This window comes from Babylonia areolata, chromosome 28 (genome assembly GCF_041734735.1).
Source record: "Babylonia areolata isolate BAREFJ2019XMU chromosome 28, ASM4173473v1, whole genome shotgun sequence".
NCBI classification, from domain to species: domain Eukaryota; kingdom Metazoa; phylum Mollusca; class Gastropoda; order Neogastropoda; family Buccinidae; genus Babylonia; species Babylonia areolata.
Genome location: NC_134903.1, coordinates 15,058,875 through 15,080,230, shown reverse-complemented (window position 1 = coordinate 15,080,230; position 21,356 = coordinate 15,058,875). Strand labels below are relative to the sequence as shown.

The following is a 21,356-nucleotide window of genomic DNA, read 5'->3' as shown; positions in this document are numbered from 1 at the left end:
TTCTCTTTCAGCTTCAGGTTCCCACGGCTCAAGGAGGCGGCGTCAACGCGTTCGGGCAAATCCATATACCGCAGCAGCCCCCACCCCCCCCCCCCCCCCCACCCCCGAACCCCCATGCTCCCCCCATGCAGGGTCTCCTCTGGTGTGTGGCCTCTTCCTGACGACCTTAAACATCGGTAGTTCCCTGAGAACTGCCGGCACTGGGGACCAGCATGCGACAGACGAAACTGGGTTGTGGTTGTGTGTATGGGGAGGCGGGGGGGGGGGGGGGACAGTGGGGGGGCGTGAGGTGGGGGAAGGGGGGGTTCGGGATGAGCGGCTGTGGGAGTAATGCCACTGAAACGGTGCAGATGATGGGGCAGGGCAGCAAAAAAAAATAAATAAATTAAAAAAAAATTTGTTTTAATCCATATGCGCTACAGCACATTTATCGGACAGATAGATGCCTGCTTGACCTGCAGCTGAGCCTTGGCGCGCTCTCTCAGGCATTGAGTGCGTGAACAGATATATATATATATATATATTTATATATATGTGTGTGTGTGTGTGTGTGTGTGATAGAGTTAGCTTGACTAAGGGCTGTGATTTATATAAGAGATATTTAAAGAATTACAACATCCTTTGCTCACAGCGCCAAGTTGTAACAAAGTACACTTGGTGGTAAAGGGCTGTGGTTTAGGGATGGATTTAACTTATTGAACTGAAACATTAAAGGGGATAATTTTGGATCTATCTTCTGATGGATCTTTATCCTGTCGTAAGAATATTTTCAAGGATCAAAATCCTGTCGGATCAAAATCCTGTCGTTGATTGATCAAGGATACAATATCCTGTCGGCGACGTCACGTTTGTAGCCGTGTTGCTACTGGCCTCCCTATATGTTCCTGGCCTGTGCGCGGGGATTCTTGTCTATCCTTCAGTAAATCATTCACTTAGTTCTTTTGTACCGACCCCTTTATAATAAACCACTCGGTTCATAACACTGACGGCTACACACACACACACACACACACACACACACACACACACACACACATATATATATATAAATGTATGTATGTATGTACACACACACACACACACACACACACACACACACACACACACACACACACATTGTGTACCTCAGTATCAGAGAGGATTTTACTACAGAAGATTTTTTTTTTCTACAGAAGTTTTGCCAGAGGACAACACTTTTTGTTGCCGTCAGTTCTATTCCAGTGCGTGGAGTGCCTTACTGCGCACCACGGGCCCACGAGTTTGTAGTAGTAGTAGTCTTCAGTTTAACGTCTTCCACTTTAAGTGATATTAGACGGGGAAAAAAAAGGGGGGGGAGGGCGGGGCGTGGTGGTGGGAACGGTATTGGGCAGAGGGTGAAGAATGGTGTGTATGTGTGTGTGCGCGTGAATGCGCATGTGTGTGTGTGGTGGGGAAAGATACAGAGCATTGGAAAAAAAAATAAAACATTAAAAGGGGAGACATAGGCACAATATAGAAGGAAACGCTGACACCACACAACTGTAACAACGATAACACATGTCCAATTGGACTATGCAGCAAACCTTCTGCAACAGCAGATAACATCTTGAAATTGTCAAAAATACATTCAAAAGAACTTTCCGAGAAGTTTGGTGAAAAGGAGGAGGGGACTAAGAAAGGAAGAGACAGACAGACAGACAGACAGACACAGAGAGAGAACAGAATGTGGAAAAGATAGAGTACTAAATCTAAAATGGAGAGGGTGAGTGTCAGTGATTGGAGAAAGAAAAAACATAATAATTATTGGAAGGGTGTGTGTGAGAGGCCGGACGGGGGAAGCGGGATTAGGACAAAAAAATTATCAATAATCAAATATTGTATGCACTTCTGCTGTAGATTATTATTTGAAAAGAGGTTCGTGTGGGGACCTACAATAAACAACCAACTTGACTTATTTAACACATAGCTAGCTAACTTTAATAAAGAACAGTTTGAAATATATAAGTTTTTTCCAAAAAATGTTAACATTTGAAATTGGTGGCTTTTGGGGGGGGCTTTTGCAGTTACGTTGCTGACATAGATCCTATATCTTACACAGTCACCACAGCAGACCCGATTCATGTTATAGCAATGCTCATTGGAATGCTGCTGTTTCTTCTTCTTCTGCTGCTGCTGCTTCTTCTCCTTCTTCTTCTTTAAATGCTTGCTTGTACTCAGTCCACTAGCTGCCATGCCATGATGAACGAAAAATTGAATGTATGTGCGATCGTGCTAGCAAAATAACAGTTAGTGCGTGCGTGCGTGCGTGCGTGTGTGTGTGTGTGTGTGTGTGTTTGAGTGTGTGGGCGTGAATGTGTACGTATGTCTTTGTTTGCTTGTTTTATAAAATATATATATGTGCGCGCGCGCGTGCGTGTGAAAGTACGTACGTACATGATAATGTACCAGTTGTTCTTTTCATTGCTTTGTTACTTTTAATAGACTATTCCAGTTACTATTCTTATTCGTCGTTCTTATTATTTTATTTTATTTCATTTCATTTTATTTCTTTATTTCTATGTTTTGTGTCGTTCTTTATTTTTATGTTTTGTGTCGTTAAATGGGCAGAATTGAAAAAAGGCCTTTACTGTGCCTAATTCTTTACCCATTAAAGATTCAATCATTCTTCTGCTTCTTCTTCTTCTTCTTCTTCTTCTTCTGCGTTCGTGGGCTGCAACTCCCACGTTCACTCGTATGTACAAGTGGACGGTTAGTCACTCTCTCTCCACTATAATCAAATTGCAGCCCACATAGTTTGGACAGCAGTTGCCTCCTCTGCTGTTCTGATGGTCATAGACGGACGCGACTGACTATCATGCATACATGTGTATGACCGTTTTTACCCCAGCCATTTAGGTAGCCGTACTCCGTTTTCGGGTCGAGCTGGATATATTCTCGTTTCCATAACCCATCGAACGCTGACATGGATCACAAGATCTTTATATACGTACGTACGTACGTATTTGATCTTCTGCGTGCGCATACACACGAACGGGGTTCAGGCATTTGCAGGTTTTGGCAACATATGTTGACATGGGAGATCGCAAAAAAAAATCTCCACCCTTATTTTAACCCAGCAGGTATTTAATGGTGTACTTCGGCGTGATTTGATAATGGCCGAGGGCTCGATATTTGGGTTAGAATTGTGTGTATATAACTGGTTTAATTAACGCTGGTTTCAGACTGCGGGCAGACTGTGGGGTGTTTGGTGGCTGGCCGTATCTTGCCTATCAGTACATCCAGAAAGCGGTGAGCTTGGCGGAGATGAGTCTGTTGTCTGTCTCTGTCTCACTGTGTGTGTGTGTTGTTGTTGTTGTTGTTGTCTTCAGTTTAACGTCTTTCCACTTGAAGTGATATTAGACGAAAAAAAAAAAAAAAAAAAAAAAAACCGTGGGGGTAGGGGCTGTGAGAGGGGGAGGGGTAAAAGTGTGTGTATGTGTGGAGGGTGAATAGGGAGAGACAACGCTAGGAAAAATGGAAACGTTATAAACGCCAACATCAAACAACTATAACATCTATAACAAATGTCCTATAGGACTATGCAGCAAACCTTCTGCAATAACACATAACATATTGGAATTGTTAATAACACATTCAAAAGAACTTTTGGTGAAGTCTGGCAAAAAACATTTTAGATTCTGACATTCGAATATTACATGGTTGCTAGAAATATGTTCTCCACATATGCATCTGACATCTTTGCTGAACTTTGTTATAAAAGCGTTCAGTTTTATCCTGTTTGATAATGTATGAATCTGCCTTAATCTCTGTGTGTATGTGTGTGTGTGTGTTAAAACACAAGTTTTTATTTCATTGATAGAGTCTGTCTGTCGTCTGTCTCTGTCTCACTGTGTGTGTGTGTGTGTGTGTGTGTGTGTGTGTGTGTGTGTGTGTGTTAAAACACAAGTTTTTATTTCATTGATAGAGTCTGTATGTCGTCTGTCTCTGTCTCACTGTCTGTCTGTCTGTCTCTCTGTTAAAACACAAGTTTTTATTTCCTTGATAGAGTCCGTCTACTGTCTGTCTCTGTGTTACTGTCTGTCTCTCCCTCTCTCTCTCTCTCCTCTGTGTTAAAACACAATTTTTATTTCATTGATAGAGTCTGTCTGTCTGTCTGTCTGTCTGTCTCTCTCTCTCTCTCTCTCTGTGTTAAAACACAGTTTTTATTTCGTCACAAGTTGATTGATCTGTTCGGATTTCGAGATTACATGTGATATCTTGGTCGGTCTGTCTGTCCGTCGGTCATATAAATGTAGCAGTTGTTTGTTGTCGTTTTTGTTATTGTTGTTGTTGTTTGTTTGCTTTTTGTTTGTTTTCCAATTCAAGTCTTACAAGCAAAAGAAAACATTCCATTCCTGAACTTTCGTCTTTCTCGTGTTAGGCTTCATTCATACTAAGCCCAGGCATTTGCCAGGTCCTTGTGTGTGTGTGTATGTGTGTGTGTGTGTGTGTGTGTGTATGTGTGTGTGTGTGTGTGTGTGTGTGTGTGTGTGTGTTTCCTATATACTTTATTACCATCATATCTATGCCTTATCATTTAGCACTGTGTAACGTGGACTCTAGTTAGGGCGAGAACAGAATGACAACAACAACCAAAAAAACGCACGCCAGTGGTAAGAAAGAACTTTACCTTGTCTGATTATTGTCTCTCGTCTTGCCTCATCACCGCCGTACCGTGTGCCAGGGAGGCCTTGAGACATGGGAGGACTACTCGTACTGCTCTGGACTGGGCGGAGAAAAGGGGACTTGCTTCCCTTGCATGGCTCCAGGCTTCAACAAGACTCTCTGCGGGCCACCGGTGCCGTACTGTCTCAAGAACGAAAGTTGCGCTGCCAAGCTGGACCCCAGCAAATTTGTCCCCGGGCTAAAGATAGCGGACTGGAAAGCTATTTCTGAGGTTGGGTTAGGGTTTGTTTTTGTTTTGTTTTTCTTTCATAATTTATCCACATGAAAACACATTCACATACACAAAGGAAAACTGAGTTGTTGTTTTGCTTTTTTTGTTTTTGTTGTTGGTTTTTTATTCTTTCTTTTTTCAGTTCAGACTGAAATCACAACCCTAAACGGTAACAGGATAAACCTGGACATAGATTCATCTTTTTACATACACATAATATACAACTATGTATATATAATCATATATTTACATGAATACTTAAATTCATATATTTGTATTTGTATTCCTTTTTATCACAACAGATTTCTCTGTGTGAAATTCGGGCTGCTCTCCCCAGGCAGAGCACGTCGCTACACTACAGCGCCACCCATTTTTTTGTATTTTTTCCTGCGTGCAGTTTTATTTGTTTTTCCTATCGAAGTGGATTTTTCTACAGAATTTTGCCAGGAACAACCCTTTTGTTGCCGTGGGTTCTTTTACGTGCGGTAAGTGCATGCTGCACACGAGACCTCGGTTTATCGTCTCATCCGAATGACTAGCGTCCAGACCACCACTCAAGGTCTAATGGAGGGGGAGAAAATATCAACGGCTGAGTCGTGATTCGAACCAGCGCGCTCAGATTCTCTCGCTTCCTAGGCGGACGCATACACACATACATGCGTACACACATACATACATACATACATACATACATACATACATACATGCAGTTGGGTTCAGTGTGGTGAGGTGTGCAGCTGTGTAGTGAGATCTGGCGTGGCATGGTATAATGTGGTATAGTGTGGTGTGATATTGCTCTGTGTGTGTGAGACAGAGAGAGAGAGAGAGACTTATCTGTGTGTGTGTGTGTGTGCACGCATGTGTGGATGTGTATGTATCCATGTCTCAGTGTGTGTATATGTCAGTGTGTGAGTGTTTGTGCATGCCTCAGTATCCAGCATGTGGGAGAGAGTGTGAGTGTGTGTGTGCGTGCGAGCGCGCGCGCGTACGAGCGCCTGCGCGTGTGTGTGTATGAATGTGTGTGTCTGTCTCTGTCTCTCTCTCTCTCTCTCTGCACGTGGACTGCCTATGGCGCTGTGTGCAGAACGAAACAGAGATGGCTGCAGCTCTCATGGCCACGGGCCCCCTGTCCATCGCCCTGGACGCCACCATGCTTCAGTTCTACCGCCGTGGAGTCTTCGCTCCCTTTGTGGGCTGCAGCAAGACTGCACTGAACCACGGCAAGTCGTGTCACGTAGTATATCTATAGTCTGCACTGGCACACACACACACACACACACACACACACACACACACACACAATTTATATATATAAATATATATATATGTGTGTGTGTGTGTGTGTGTGTACATATACATTTACATAGAATAGAACATAATATGTCTTTATTACCAAGTGTACCGGGGTCACAAGAAATATTGAGGGGGATTGGGGGGCGGGGAGGTGGGGGTGGGGGGCATAGTACTTAACAAGATACGAACATAGATCGAAAATCATACACAAACACAGATACAGTAGAAATTAGGATACATACAAGTGCATATCAATATAAAAACTTGTGCATAATCACACATGTACGTCCCGCACACACACACACACACACACACACACACACACACACACACGTTTGCACAGAAGCTGCATATTACATGTGGATGGTGCTGATGACTAGATCTTCCAGTAGATGGTTGTTGATATATAATATATAATGTGTGTGTGTGTGTGTGTGTGTTTGCGAAGACAAGTCAGCTGATAAATAAAATCTCATCCAGATCTGGGAGCTATATGTGTTGTTTTGATCAAATCGAGGCAGTATGATAAAGTCCTGTTTTAGCATCCTGAATAACTGCACAAATTTTACCGGCATTTGTGTGTGTGTGTGTGTGTGTGTGAGTGTGTGTGTGTGTGTGTGTGTGTGAAATGATATTACTATTTGTAGATGTTGTAACCCATTTTCAGTGGATTTCGACTCTTGTTTTTTACGTTATTTTACCCAATTTTGATGCAGATTCAATCACTTAACTAAGGTGCCACCATCTTACTTTTTTCTGTTTTGGTCCCACAGAAAATGTAACCAAAGGTGCAACGATTTAGGACGCTAAAATAGGACATTATATAACATCGAGCCATGGAAATTTAACCAAAAGATGCAGTGATTTAGGACGCTAAAATAGGACATTATATAAAAACGAGCCATAAATATTTAACCAAAAGGTCCAGTGATTTAGGACGCTAAAATAGGACATTATATAACAACGGGCCATGAATATGCAACCAAAAGATGCAGTGATTTAGGACGCTAAAATAGGACATTATATAACAACGAGCCATGAAAATTTAACAAAAAGGTGCAATGATTTAGGACGCTAAAATAGGATATTATATGACAACGAGCCATGAAAATTTAACCAAAATGTGCAGTGATTTAGAACGCTAAAATAGGACATTATATAACATCGAGCCATGAATGTGTAACCAAAAAGTGCAAAGATTTAGGACGCTAAAATAGGACATTATATAACAACGAGCCATGAATATTTAACCAAAGGGTGCAGTGATTTAGGACGCTAAAATAGGACATTATATAACATCGAGCCATGAATGTGTAACCAAAGGGTGCAGTGATTTAGGACGCTAAAACAGGACATTATATAACAACGGGCCACCTCTGAACAGACTCTTGGTGACTGTTCTTAGTTACACAAAAAGCTTAGGTGCCAGATCTAGCCCAGTTCTTCCTTCTTCCTTCCTTCCTTCCGTAAAGTGATCACAGTCAACACCTGACTATTCTATCACTGACTACAAGAGGGAATGCGGAAGATACATTTAGATCTACATAGATTTCTTCGCAAAAAAAATAATAAATAAATAAATAAATAATGATAAATTAAATAAAATTTTTAAAGGGTATATTCTGGTATTTATATCCTGGAGACCATCGACACAAAGGTGTCGACCCAGCTGACCTCCACGGCTCTCTGGGGCAAGGCGTTCCAATCCCGGATGGTTCGTGGGAGGAAGGAAAACAGCCAGCCGAAATCTAAGTTTTGCAAAAGATTTGATCCAGCTGCTCAGTTTGGGTGCGTCGCTGCAGCGCTCCAGGACAAGTTGTGGGGGAACGGCTACAAAGCTCCATCGGACTGTGGACTGACTTCGTAACCTACTCTGGACTGACCGTCTGAACTTGACGTGGTCTGAGAACGCTGAAGAAGAAGAAGTTCTTAGCAAGGCCATCATTGGATTTTGTTACGTGGTCATAGCAACGTAGTTTCTTTTTCTTAGCTTGATGTCAGGAGATCTTCATTTTGTCAAATGTGCTGCATGGTGGGATAGTGGTTTACAGATTTGTTTGTTGTTGTGTGTGTGTGTGTGTGTGTTTAAGTAGTTTGGATCTAATTTTGAAACACTTGACTTGACTTGACTATTAGAAGGTTGAGGCCCTGTCAAGGGCCTGTTCGTCGTCCGAGATCTATTTACTTATGTGCATGCGACGTGCAGGCAATCGCAAGTACAAAGGTGGTGGTTAACATGGCAGGCAGGAACATACACTGAAGGCAGCTCAGTCTGGTAGCTGTCCAGGCGGCTTTTAAAAGAGTCAACAGATCACAAGATAATTTATTGTCCTTAAATGGAGATGCTGCATCAAATATCCATGCGTCCGCCATCAGTCTCCATTTCACACTCGTTATAAAATAAAAAAAATACTAAAAGCATGTAAAACGACCTTTAAATATAAACAAGTAGGTTACAATAATAAATAAGCCCCAAAATCAAGGAGAGTTTATAACATAAATGAATAATCAAATAATCAAATACACAAATAATGGCAACAACAATAACAATATCAATAATAGTAATAATAATAATGATGATGATGATGATGATAACAATAACAGAGTCTGGCAAACCATTCCAGGTGTTAACAACTGTTTCGGAGAAGTAGTTTGCTCTGATATTAAGGCAGCACTGGTGTTTTTTTCTAATTTCAAAGCATTGCAGTTGGAAGCTAGATCGAGAGACTGAGTAAAACCCATGCAAGTATTTGTATACCTCAATAATGTCTCCATGTAGCCTCCGGTGTTCCAAGCACGGTAATTTTAGTTCACGCAGTCTCTCCTGATAGGGTTCGTCCTTCAGGCGTGATAGCAGTTTTGTTGCGCTGCGCTGAACATCCACAATGACTTATGCACAGGTTGCCACACACAGTGCCCATACTCAAGTAATGGGCGCACTAAACTCATGTACAGCTGGACAAATATTTTCTTATTGAGGTGGTCAGCCAGTGTCAGTATCAGTATCAGTAGCTCAAGGAGGCCTCACTGCGTTCGGTCAAATCTATATACGCTACACTACATCTGCCAAGCAGATGCCTGACCAGCAGCGTAACCCAGCGCGCTTAGTCAGGCCTTGAGAAAAATAAAATAAATATATAATAAATAAATGAAAAAAGTAATAATTTTAAAAAAAATTAAATGAATAAAAAAATAAAATAAAATAAAAATAACAAACAACAAAAAAATAATAATAATAACAAGAGAGGCAAGGTCTTCAAGACTCACTTGTGATAAATTAAGTCCCCTAGCATTAATTACAGAGTAATTTCCCTTTTTTACTATCTGCACCAAACGTTTGCAAAATAAATAAAAATTCCATGCTTAGCAAAAGAAGTTCCTGTTTGAACAAAAAATGACAATAATGACTCCTCTTGTTGTTGTGTTAGAATAAGAGGTCAAAGTACCAAGTTTAGGGAATACAAAAAATATAAATATAACAGTAAATGCAGTTTGCATATAATTAGGCTTCTTTTTTTATTTTTTTGTGCCCATCCCATTGGCGCAATATTGTTTTAAACAAGATGACTGGAAAGAACTGAATTTTTCCTATTTTTATGCCAAATTCGGTGTCAACTGACAAAGTATTTGCAGAGAAAATGTCAATGTTAAAGTTTACCACAGACACACACACACACACACACACACACACACACACACACACACACACACACACACACAACCGAACACCGGGTTAAAACATAGACTCACTTTGTTTACACAAGTGAGTCAATAATAAAAAAAATGAGGAGAGTCAAACGATCTTCTAATCACACCCACACCATATGTTTCAGCTGTGCTCTTGGTGGGTTGGGGAGTAGAGAAGGGCCTGCTGGAGAGCAAACCCTACTGGAAGGTGAAGAACTCTTGGGGCCACAAGTGGGGCCAGCAGGGTTACTTCCTCATTAAGCGGGGTTCCGGGGAGTGCGGCCTCAACACCCAGGTCACCACGGCACTGCTCCACAAAGCTTGAGCCCCCTGCAAGGGCCCCTTACCGTGGGGCGTGCGTTTTACCACGATATAACTTTTATTTGTATTTGTATTTCTCTGTTTTTATCACAACAGATTTCTGTGTGTGACATACGCGCTGCTCTCCCCAGGCAGGGAGAGCGCATCGCTACACTGCAGCGCCACCCTTTTTTTCTTTTTCCTGAGTGCATTTTTTTTTAACCTATTGGTTTAAATAATCTTTAATTATTCAACAATACACATGATTACAATGCAGTGAATGACAAAAGAGCATCAACAAGCTTAAAGCTTATACTGTGCTCACAACGTTGCATTCAATTTTATCATGACGGCTGATGAACCATATTATGACTTGTATCAAATAACATTCATAAACAGTAAGTAATGAAATAATGAAATAAAACAAATAAGCAAACAGTACATAATATAGTAAAATAATGCTAATATCAATATTAACATGAGATTAAATTTATTATCACCAAAGTAATTGGCCTAATAGAAGAAAAACACGAAGAAGAAAAAGAAAATTTAGAAGAATGGAGGGTAAGGTGGTGGAGGAGGGGGAACAGAGGGGAGAGGAGAAATTCTAACAGATCATTGGCCAATCCATTCACTTTGAATATCTGGTCAGTCAAATAAATTTTTTAACCTATTGAAGGGGATTTTTCTACATGATTTTGCCAGGAACAACCCTTTTGTTGCCGTGGGTTCTTTTTACGTGCGCTAAGTGCATGTTGCACGCGGGACCTCAGTTTATCGTCTCGTCCGAATGACTAGCGTCCAGACCACCACTCACGGTCTAGCGGAGGAGAAGAAAATATCAGCGGCTGAGCCGTGATTTGAACCAGCGCGCTCAGATTCTCTCGCTTCCCAGGTGGACGCGTTACCTCTAGGCCATCCCTCCACATAGTGTTTAGCATTAACAGAGATGTACGTACATACAGTAGATCAATGAAAACCACAGACATTTCGTCACAAGCATTGAACATAAAAACGTACAAAAGTGTGTCCATAATTAAGCTGTCATACAGACAATTAATGTTAGTTACTTGGAGAATTGAATAACGCTTCCTGGCTTATTAAAAAAAAATCTTTGAAAAACCCAGACATTTTGTCACGAGCATTGAGCATGAAAACGTACAAAATCGTGTCCGTAATTAAGCTATCATACAGACAATTAATGCTACCTTGAGAATTTAGTTATGCTTCCTGGCTTATTATAAAAAAAACTTAAAAAGGATGTAAAAAACGTTTACTCAGTTTGGTTTTAGGTATGCCATAGGTGCGATAAAGAAAAGAAAAGTTCAAAAATTGCACACGTAATGTTTATTTGACTAAACAGGTGAAGTGGTTATAATTAGTGATGTCATACTATTGTTAACATCTGATGTTTTATGTTTTTGTCATATGTTGTACATAATTATATACATGCGTGTGTGTGTGTGTGTGCATTTGTCAACTGCCTATGTGTGCACAGACATAGGAATGTTTATGTGTGATACTCCCTTTTGTGGAAATTCTTAACAATAAACAATGCATCAAAAAAAAACAACAGAAAACCAACTTTTAATATGGTGTTTTTATCCAAAATACGAGGACGTGTTTGAACATCAGTTTTTGTGCATGTGTTTAAAGATGTTTCCAATGGTAAATATTATGACCAATTATCTGTGGTTTTTCGACTCTATTTTGAGGGTTATTGCACTAGAATTTGATGTAGATCAGTGTGTGTGTGTGTGTACAATGTGGGAGATGAGGTATATAGATGTGTGTACATGTGCGTTTGTGTCGGGGTTTGTGTGCTTTTATGTGTAGTGTTGGACCTGTGTACATTTGTTTGTGTTTTCATGCCTGTGAGACTGCATATTTGTTGTATTATCTGTCGTAAATGTGTGTGTGTGTGTGTGCGTGTGTGCGTGTGACACTGTGTGTACGTGTTTGTGCATTTACTTATTTAGTTAGTTATTGATTAATATTATCATTGTTTTTCAAATCATTATTCAGACCATTATTCATTTATTCAGTTACATTTTTTTTTCTGTCTGTTTTTCATTTGGTCACTTTATTCTGTTCATTACTTCAAATATTTATACATTTATTTATCTGTTTATTCATGTTATTTTACGTCATTTTATTCCATTTTCTCTCAAGGCTTGTCAAAGCACGCTGGGTTCTGTTGCTAGTCATGGCATCTGCTTTCAGTTTAGCAGATGTGGTGTAGTGAATATGGATTTTTTCCTTGCCTCCTTGAGAAACTGAACTGAAAGTGTAAAAATTAATTTACCATCTGTTAAAGACATGCAAACTCACACATGCACTCCCACAACTGTTTTGTATTTGTATTTCTTTTTATCACAACAGATTTCTCTGTGTGAAATTCGGGCTGCTCTCCCCAGGGAGAGCGCGTCACTACACTACAGCGCCACCCATTTTTTTTGGTATTTTTTCATGCATGCAGTTTTATTTGGATTTTTCTACAGAATTTTGCCAGGAACAACACTTTAGTTGCTGTGGGTTCTTTCACGCGCACTAAGTGCATGCTGTACACGGGACCTCGGTTTATCGTCTCATCCGAATGACTAGCGTCCAGACCACCACTCAAGCTGTAGTGGAGGGGGAGAAAATATCGGCGGCTGAGCCGTGATTCGAACCAGCACGCTCAGATTTTCTTGCTTCCTAGGCGGACGCATTACCTCTAGGCCATCACTCCGTCATTCGTATCAATCATCCAAATAAACAAACAACAAAAATGTTTTGACAGGCATGATGCACAATGTATTATATTACAACATTTCCAGTCACAAAGATTCTCACAGTTCTGCCACACAATATACAAGCACTCTTCACAAAAGTCACAATGACTGAAGGACTCAAAACTCAGGAACACATTTACATTTTTTGGTGGCAGGTCTCTTAATGTATTATGTGCACTGCTTGAGTTTCCTATATGTGGTATCCTGTTTGCATGTGTGTGTGCATGTACGCATGCATGCATGTTCGTCTGTGAGTTTGAGTGTTACCCTACTAACTGTCAAGCATGAAGCAGCAATAAACACATACAAATCTAACATTTATTCCACCAAAATTAATTCAAAGGGAATGAAATTACAAGTATTTACATACGGTGATTAATGTGTTCAAATTAACATAGCATCACAAATGCATGATAAAAATGTTGGTTCTGGTATCCAAACTGAATGACATAATTACCTCTTGATTGAATAAATAAATTGTACCAAAAATAAATAACGAAATACATCAACATATGAACAAAATTTAATGGAATACCAAAGGTTAATATTCCGGGACAAAAGGACTGAAAAATAAAAACTTTTTATTAAAACAAATAATTCAAAAAGGAAGCAAAAAAGACACTGAAGCCCATTGTTTCAATGACTCAACATTGGGGCTTTTTTCTCTCCATCTTTTTGCCATCATCAGAACAAAAAAAAAAAAAATAAAAACTCTTTTCTCCTGAATTCTAAATAAATAAACACTTTTCATCTTCTAAAGTTTAACTTAATACTTTCCATATCAAACAAAATGCACAACTGCCACAACGTGTTCTCCAGTAAAAAATAACTCGGGAATACCAACTAACCAAGGGTTTAAAAAAAAAAAAACCAAACCAGAGGCTGATGGGGAAGAAGAGGTGGGGTTGGGTAGGGTGTGCATGTCTTAATACCAAAACTTAATAAAACCTAAAAGAAAAAATGCTTATCACAAAAATGTCAATATGGAAATCCAAACAACATAGAAATACTTAACACTTTTTCTTTCTTTCTTTTCTTTTTAAGTAGAGCTAGAGAGACAAGGTGGTGGTAGCTGTGCAAATATGTGACATGGTTATGATATTATGCGAGTAAGAAACATGACGAAATATAATCTGTACTAATCGTGTACACAATATGTTGAATATGGACTGTGATTCACTACTAAATATTTGCAAGAACAGGGGATGAGTTAGTTTGGGTTTTTTTTCAAGATCATGATAAACATACCAATGTTCCATTGTATATCAAACTGTATACAAGCTATGTACAGTGTTACACATTTGACTGCTCACACAAAACCTGGTGTCCATATTCTGTTCTGTCCGTTCTGTTATTTCACTGTCGCAAGTACACACACACACTCACAATGAGACGTCCGTAATTCTGTACACACTATGAACACTTCCTCAAGCTAAAGTGAAGGCCACGCTTGAAGCACCAGATGAGAATTGGAGAGACGCGATCAGCGATATCTTCGGCACACACAACGCACAACACCCACCGATGAACTCGGCACACCAATGGCAGACATTCAGCTTCGACCACGATAACATGATCGTCATGATGATTCATTCTTGAACAAAAAAAATAAAATAATCATGGTAGATATTCAGCTTTCCTGTGAGGGAGTGGATCTAATATTATACCGTAACCCACAAACCCACCAAAAGCAGTGGTTGACATTTACCAGATTTAGCTTCAATCACAATGACACGTTCATCAATAACCTCTTCTTGAACAAAAACAAAAATAGTAATAATAATAATGGCAGACTGAGCCTCCATCACAATCACATGTTCGTCAATAACCCTTTCTCGAACAAAAAAATAATAACGGTTGACATTACACTTTGATCACTATCACATGTACGTCAATGAACCATTCTTGAACACCAAAAAAATAATGATGGTAGCTATTTTGCTTCCACCACTATCACATGTTCATCAATCCCCCCCACACACCCCCCCCCCCCAAAAAAAAGACAAAAAAACATATTTGCATACTAAATGTCGTTACTGTAAACACCAAATCTGATGTCGATGTAAACACTGAACATAATTTCATTACAGTAAACACTCAAGCCTAACACTATTTCAGTAAACACTAAATGTAAAGTCACTACTTTAAACAATAAATCAAATGTTGTCACCTTGAGTTAAAATACTACAAAATGAGCAGAATCTAAAGTCATGACCATAAACACCAAACCTACCATCTTTACACACCAAATTTAATGATACTGTAATAAGCAAGGGCAGAAACATCAAGAGAATGTGAAAGACGATAATCATCCCTATAAAGCATCTTCTACAATATATTTTCTGCAAAGTTTGAGCCCTCCTTCGTAAGACCGGACCACAGTGACATAAACAAAAACAAAAATTTATTTTCCTTGATCTGAAAGTCTATAAACATCTGGAGATAAGTATCAATACATGATCACTGCACAGAAACTAATGCTCACTCCCAGAAGACAAAGTCCTTACTACATGTGTAGCAAAACAAACACACAATAAAACGAACATGATGAACATACAAATTCTTTTTTCTTTCTTTTCTTTTCTTTTAATCCAACAAATTATTCAACTGATGCCGCATGTCTGCTCCTTGAAGCACGCTTCAGTTTGTGTCCCATGTCTCTAATGTATATCTCAGTCATTTTAATATCTGAAAAAAAATAAAATAAGAAAATGAAACAAATATTCATCTACACGCTTCCATTCCAATTTCTAACAAGAAAACGAAACGATGCATTGATTATCAAAGTAAAAGATCTGGGTTTCAGCAACTGTTTTAGAAAAACCAGGTGTGGGTATTTAAAGAAAAGAGAAAAAAAAACACGAAAAAAGCAACAACTTTGAATCAATCATCCAAGAGATCAGAACTGGTGAGAACACTAATCAAAAACACAAACTTTAACCAGAGCATGTGAAAGAAAAAAAGCTAGCTGATTTTTTTAAACAAAAACAAAAATACATACAATCAAAACCAAACAAAAAGCAAAAAAACCCAAAGCAAGAAATGTTAAGAAGTTGATAAAAACCTCAAACCAGTTTTGAAAGGGCACACACAGAAAGTTAATGTTGAATTTCTATAAAAAAAATATAAAAAAAAAATCCCAGCTAATTTCTAATCAAAACACTCAAACAAGAGCATAAGCCTGCCTACAGCATGTAGCCTATATACGTATGTGTGCACGCATCATATCTGTTTTGTTCTTGTTCACATGTCACTGTCATTCTAACGTCATGTACTGCATGTGTTTCAGCTGGAGCAATGTTTATCTGTATTGTATAAAAAATCAATCAATAAAATAAACAAATATCTGGAGAAAATTAAAAAAAAGAACAAACAAACAAAAATATGGAGTTGTTTTTTCACTGTTTTTTTGTAACTCCAGCTACAAGCTCCAACTAAAACATTTGTAACTTGGATGAACTAGGATAAAATGTGTTAAAAACAAACACACACACACAAAAAAAACACCCAACAAAAAAAAAAAAACCAATACATAAGCTCTTACTACCAATATCATTATCCTTTGTGATTAACAGTAAGTCGCACTGAGTGATAAAAAAAACAAGAAATACAGATTTCTGATTAGGAAATCCAATGTTTCATCTTCAAGCATTAAGACCAGCAAAACATTCCCTCTGAAAAAATGTATTGTATGTATGTACACAAGTTTCATGCAGTAAATCTTCAACCACGGCCATGATTTTTCCACTGAAAGATGCACAAGTTTAACAATGAGTCAACCAATGACAGCTATCCTCAACCCAAAGCAACGATTTCCTGCTGAAAGCTACAACGTCAGGCACTGACCAATGAAAGCTTTGCCTCAACTACAGCCACAATTTCCCGGCTAAAAGACACACAAGTTTCACCGTTGTCAACCAATGACAGCTATCCTCAACCCAAAGCAATGATTTCCTGCTGAAAGCTACAACGTCAGGCACTGACCAATGAAAGCTTTGCCTCAACTTCAGCCACAATTTCCCGGCTAAAAGACACACAAGTTTCACCGTTGTCAACCAATGACGGCTATCCTCAACCCAAAGCAACGATTTCCTGCTGAAAGCTACTACGTCACGCATTGACCAATGAAAGCTTTGCCTCAACTTCAGCCACAATTTCCCGGCTAAAAGACACACAAGTTTCACCGTTGTCAACCAATGACAGTTTTCTTCCACGACAGCGACAACTTCCCTTAAAAAAAATGTTATCAGTTTCACAGGGTCAACCAATGACAGCTAGCTTTCCTCCGCTTTAGCAACTACGTCCAAGTTCCCTTCAAAAGATGCATCAGTTTCACACAGGTCAACGAGCGACAGTGCCTTCACCTCTGGACACTGCACACACAGGAAACTTGTCTCCCACTTGTCAAACACGAACACGCATGAGCTCGTCATTTTCAGATACTTTCACACAAACATGAATGGTGACGGTGAATGTTTATGAGCGAATCGTTTCCAGATGTTGTCACCCAAACATGGACAGAGACGATGAATATGTATGAGCGAATCATTTCCAGATGCTGTCACCCAAACATGAACAGAGACGATGAATATGTATGAGCGAGTCATTTTCAGATGCTGTCACCCAAACATGAACAGAGACGATGAATATGTATGAGCGAGTCATTTTCAGATGCTGTCACCCAAACATTGACAGAGATGATGAATATGTATGAGCAAATCATTTTCAGATGCTGTCACCCAAACATGAACAGAGATGATGAATATGTATGAGCGAGTCATTTTCAGATGCTGTCACCCAAACATTGACAGAGATGATGAATATGTATGAGCGAATCATTTTCAGATGCTGTCACCCAAACATGAGCAGAGACGATGAATATGTATGAGCGAGTCATTTTCAGATGCTGTCACCCAAACATGAACAGAGACGATGAATATGTATGAGCGAGTCTTTTTCAGAAACTCTCACCCAAACATGAACAAATACAATGAATAAGCATCGGCGACACATTTTCAGATACCGTCATCTTTACACGAACAGTGACAATGAACACAAATATGAGCTAGCCATTTTCAGAAACTGTCATAACCAAACAATGAACAGTGATGATGAATATGTATGAGCTAGCCGTTTTCAGAAACTGTCATACCCAAACAATGAACAGTGATGATGAATATGTATGAGCTAGCCGTTTTCAGAAACTGTCATACCCAAACAATGAACAGTGACGATGAATATGTATGAGCTAGCCTTTTTCAGAAACTGTCATACCCAAACAATGAACAGTGATGATGAATATGTATGAGCTAGCCGTTTTCAGAAACTGTCATACCCAAACAATGAACAGTGACGATGAATGTGTATGAGCTAGCCGTTTTCAGAAACTGTCATACCCAAACAATGAACAGTGATGATGAATATGTATGAGCTAGCCGTTTTCAGAAACTGTCATACCCAAACAATGAACAGTGATGATGAATATGTATGAGCTAGCCGTTTTCAGAAACTGTCATACCCAAATGAACAGTGACGATGAATATGTATGAGCTAGTCATTTTCAGAAACTGCCACACCCAAACAATGAACAGTGACGATGAATATGTATCATTGTATGAGCTAGTCATTTTCAGAAACTGCCACACCCAAACAATGAACAGTGACGATGAATATGTATGAGCTAGTCATTTTCAGAAACTGTCACACCCAAACAATGAACAGTGATCATGAATATGTATGAGCTTGTCATTTTCAGAAACTTCCACACCGAACAATGAACAGTGACGATGAATATGTATGAGCTTGTCATTTTCAGAAACTGTCAGACCCAAACATGAACAGTGACGATGAATATGTATGAGCTTGTCATTTTCAGAAACTGTCACACCCAAACATGAACAGTGTCGATGAATATGTATGAGATAGTCATTTTCACTATTTCAGAAACTGTCACACCCAAACATGAACAGCAACAAGATGAATATGCATGAGCTAGTGATTTTCAGAAACTCTCACACCCAAATAATTAACAGAGACAAGATCAACAATAGACATGAGCGAGTCATCATCAGATACGATCACCCTATTACGAGCTAGTGAAGATGAAGAGCCACATGTGAGCGAGTCATTTTTCAAACTCCATGACAGCGACATGGAGGGGTGTGTGGGGGTAGGGGGGGTGGGGGGGGGGGCGAGATGAACCGCTCTCATCTTCGGGCACCACGGCGCCGAGCCCTGACAGCGGTGGAGCGAGGTTTGGGGGCGGTAGTTCCAGCACCAGGTGTGAACATGTTGGTTTGTCCTCCCCCTGCACCTGAAATATTGGATGGTCAGTTCATAATAATAATATAAAATAATTCAATAACAATGGTTGTTAAACAGTAATGAAAATAATATTAAGAACAACAATGATGATACTGCCAGTATGATAATTAAAAATGGTTAATATTAACAGAAGTAGTTGTAGTACTAGCACTAGTAGTACTCGGCAGTATAAGAAGTAGAAAAAATAGCAGTAGTAATAGTAATTACAATAAATCGATAATATCAATAACAACAATTGATAACAACAATAACAATTATATATTTAAGACTGATGCTCACATAAAAAAAAATCGCAAACATATATCTTTATATACAACTATACATGCATCCACGTGCTCGCACGTACACACGCACATACACACACAAACACACACACACAACACACACAACAAACACACACACACACACACACACAACAAACACACACACACACACACACACCTCACTCCCATCACTCACCAAAATTGAAACTGGGACCACCACCGACAGCCGCACTGAAGTCAAACCCACCGTTACCACCACCACCACCACCACCGGGGTTGGTCGGAGCCCCGAAAGAGAACCCTGTGGAGGGCTGCCCCCCAGACCCAAACACAAAAGGACTCCCTCCTCCACCCGGCGTCGAGCTGCTCTGGTTCCCGGAGGATCCGAACACAGGAGCCGCAGGGTTGCCAGGCTGCGACGAGCCAAAAGCCGGCGGCTGTGCACCGCTACCAAAAGCCGGAGCCATGCCAGACCCGAAAGCCGGTGCAGGTTTCGGTGCCGTTGCCGTCGACGATGTGCCAAAACTGAAACCGGTTGGGGTCGAGGAACCGGCGCCGAAACCACCAAAGCCTCCTGAGGAGGGCTGGGGCTGGGGGGCAGCCCCAAATGCTGGGGCTGCCGCAGGCTGCTGGGACTGGGGGTTGGTGCCGAACCCGAACCCTGACCCCCCACCACCACCACCACCAAAAGGGTTGGGCGCTGCCGCCGTTGCCGTTGTCTGGCCAGAGCCGAAGGCCGGTGCAGGATTCTGGGAAGGGTTGGCCTGCCCAAAGACACCGGAAGGCTTGGAGCTGCCAGCCAAGCCAAAGGAAAAGCCGCCGCTGGCAGGAGCCGTGCTAGTGGTGGAGGTCTGGGCGCCAAAAGCAAAGCCACCGGTCGCCTGGTTTGATGGAGCCCCAAACCCGGTTGTGGCTGAGGCGGCAGTTTTGGTGGCAGTGGCAGCCGTCCCAAAGCTGAAACCAGGGTTGGCAGTGGAGGAAGTGGAGGAGGGCTGACCGAAGCTGAACGCCGAGCCACCAGCAGACGGCTGGCTCTGACCCAAACTGAAACCGCCGCCTGCCGTTGCGGTGGTGCCGGGCGTGGCCCCAAAACTGAACGCTCCAGCAGTGGTGGTCGTGCCAGCCGGCTGACCGAAGGCGAAAGTGCCCGCACCTTCTGCAGCCTTAACTGCCGCTGGCTGACCAAAACTGAACCCACTGGCCGGGGCGGGGGCGGGGGCAGAATCAGCAGGAGTAGCGACCGCACCGAAGCTGAACCCACCAGGGGCAGAGGGGGCCGAGAACCCGGAGGCTGCAGTGGTTGAGGACTGACCAAAACCCAGCCCACCTCCTCCTCCTCCTCCCCCTGATGCCGCCGAAGTCACCCCGAAGGAAAACCCGCTGCTACCTGTAGCTGTGGTGGCCGTGGTGGCACCCTGCCCGAAAGACGGAACTGTCGACCCCACACCAAACCCTCCGAAGCCTCCCGACGACGACAACGACACCGGCGGTGCAACACCCCCTATCATAGACGCGGTAAACAGTTTCTTCGGCTGCAGATTTTTCCCTCCGTCCGCAGCGGCCGTGGGGCCCCCCAGGCTGAAAGCTGTGGACAGCTGGGTGGACTGACCAAAGGCGGCAGACACGCTGGGCTGAGACCCTGTCACCAGTGACTGACCGAAGGGGAGACCACCACTGCTGCCCGCCACCGTAGTGGTGGTGGTGGCACTCAAGCTACCGAAATTGAACGGGGCCGGCCCCCCTGTGCTGGACACTACCGAGGGGGCAGTTCCAAAACTGAAGCCTGAAGATTGGGTCGGA

General features: G+C 41.2%; 1 protein-coding gene across 1 annotated transcript in view; it reads left to right on the top strand.

Moving 5' to 3' along the window:
- Positions 1–11,883, top strand: part of LOC143301856 (cathepsin L-like) — a 25,600-nt gene extending 13,717 nt beyond the window's left edge. The window contains exons 9-12 of the mRNA XM_076616272.1: positions 3,201–3,267; positions 4,703–4,915; positions 6,000–6,135; positions 10,042–11,883. Of these exons, the coding sequence (XP_076472387.1) occupies positions 3,201–3,267; positions 4,703–4,915; positions 6,000–6,135; positions 10,042–10,220 (595 nt within the window). The 3' untranslated portion in view covers positions 10,221–11,883. The remainder of the gene's footprint in view (positions 1–3,200; positions 3,268–4,702; positions 4,916–5,999; positions 6,136–10,041) is intronic.
- Positions 11,884–21,356: the final 9,473 nt, after the last annotated feature.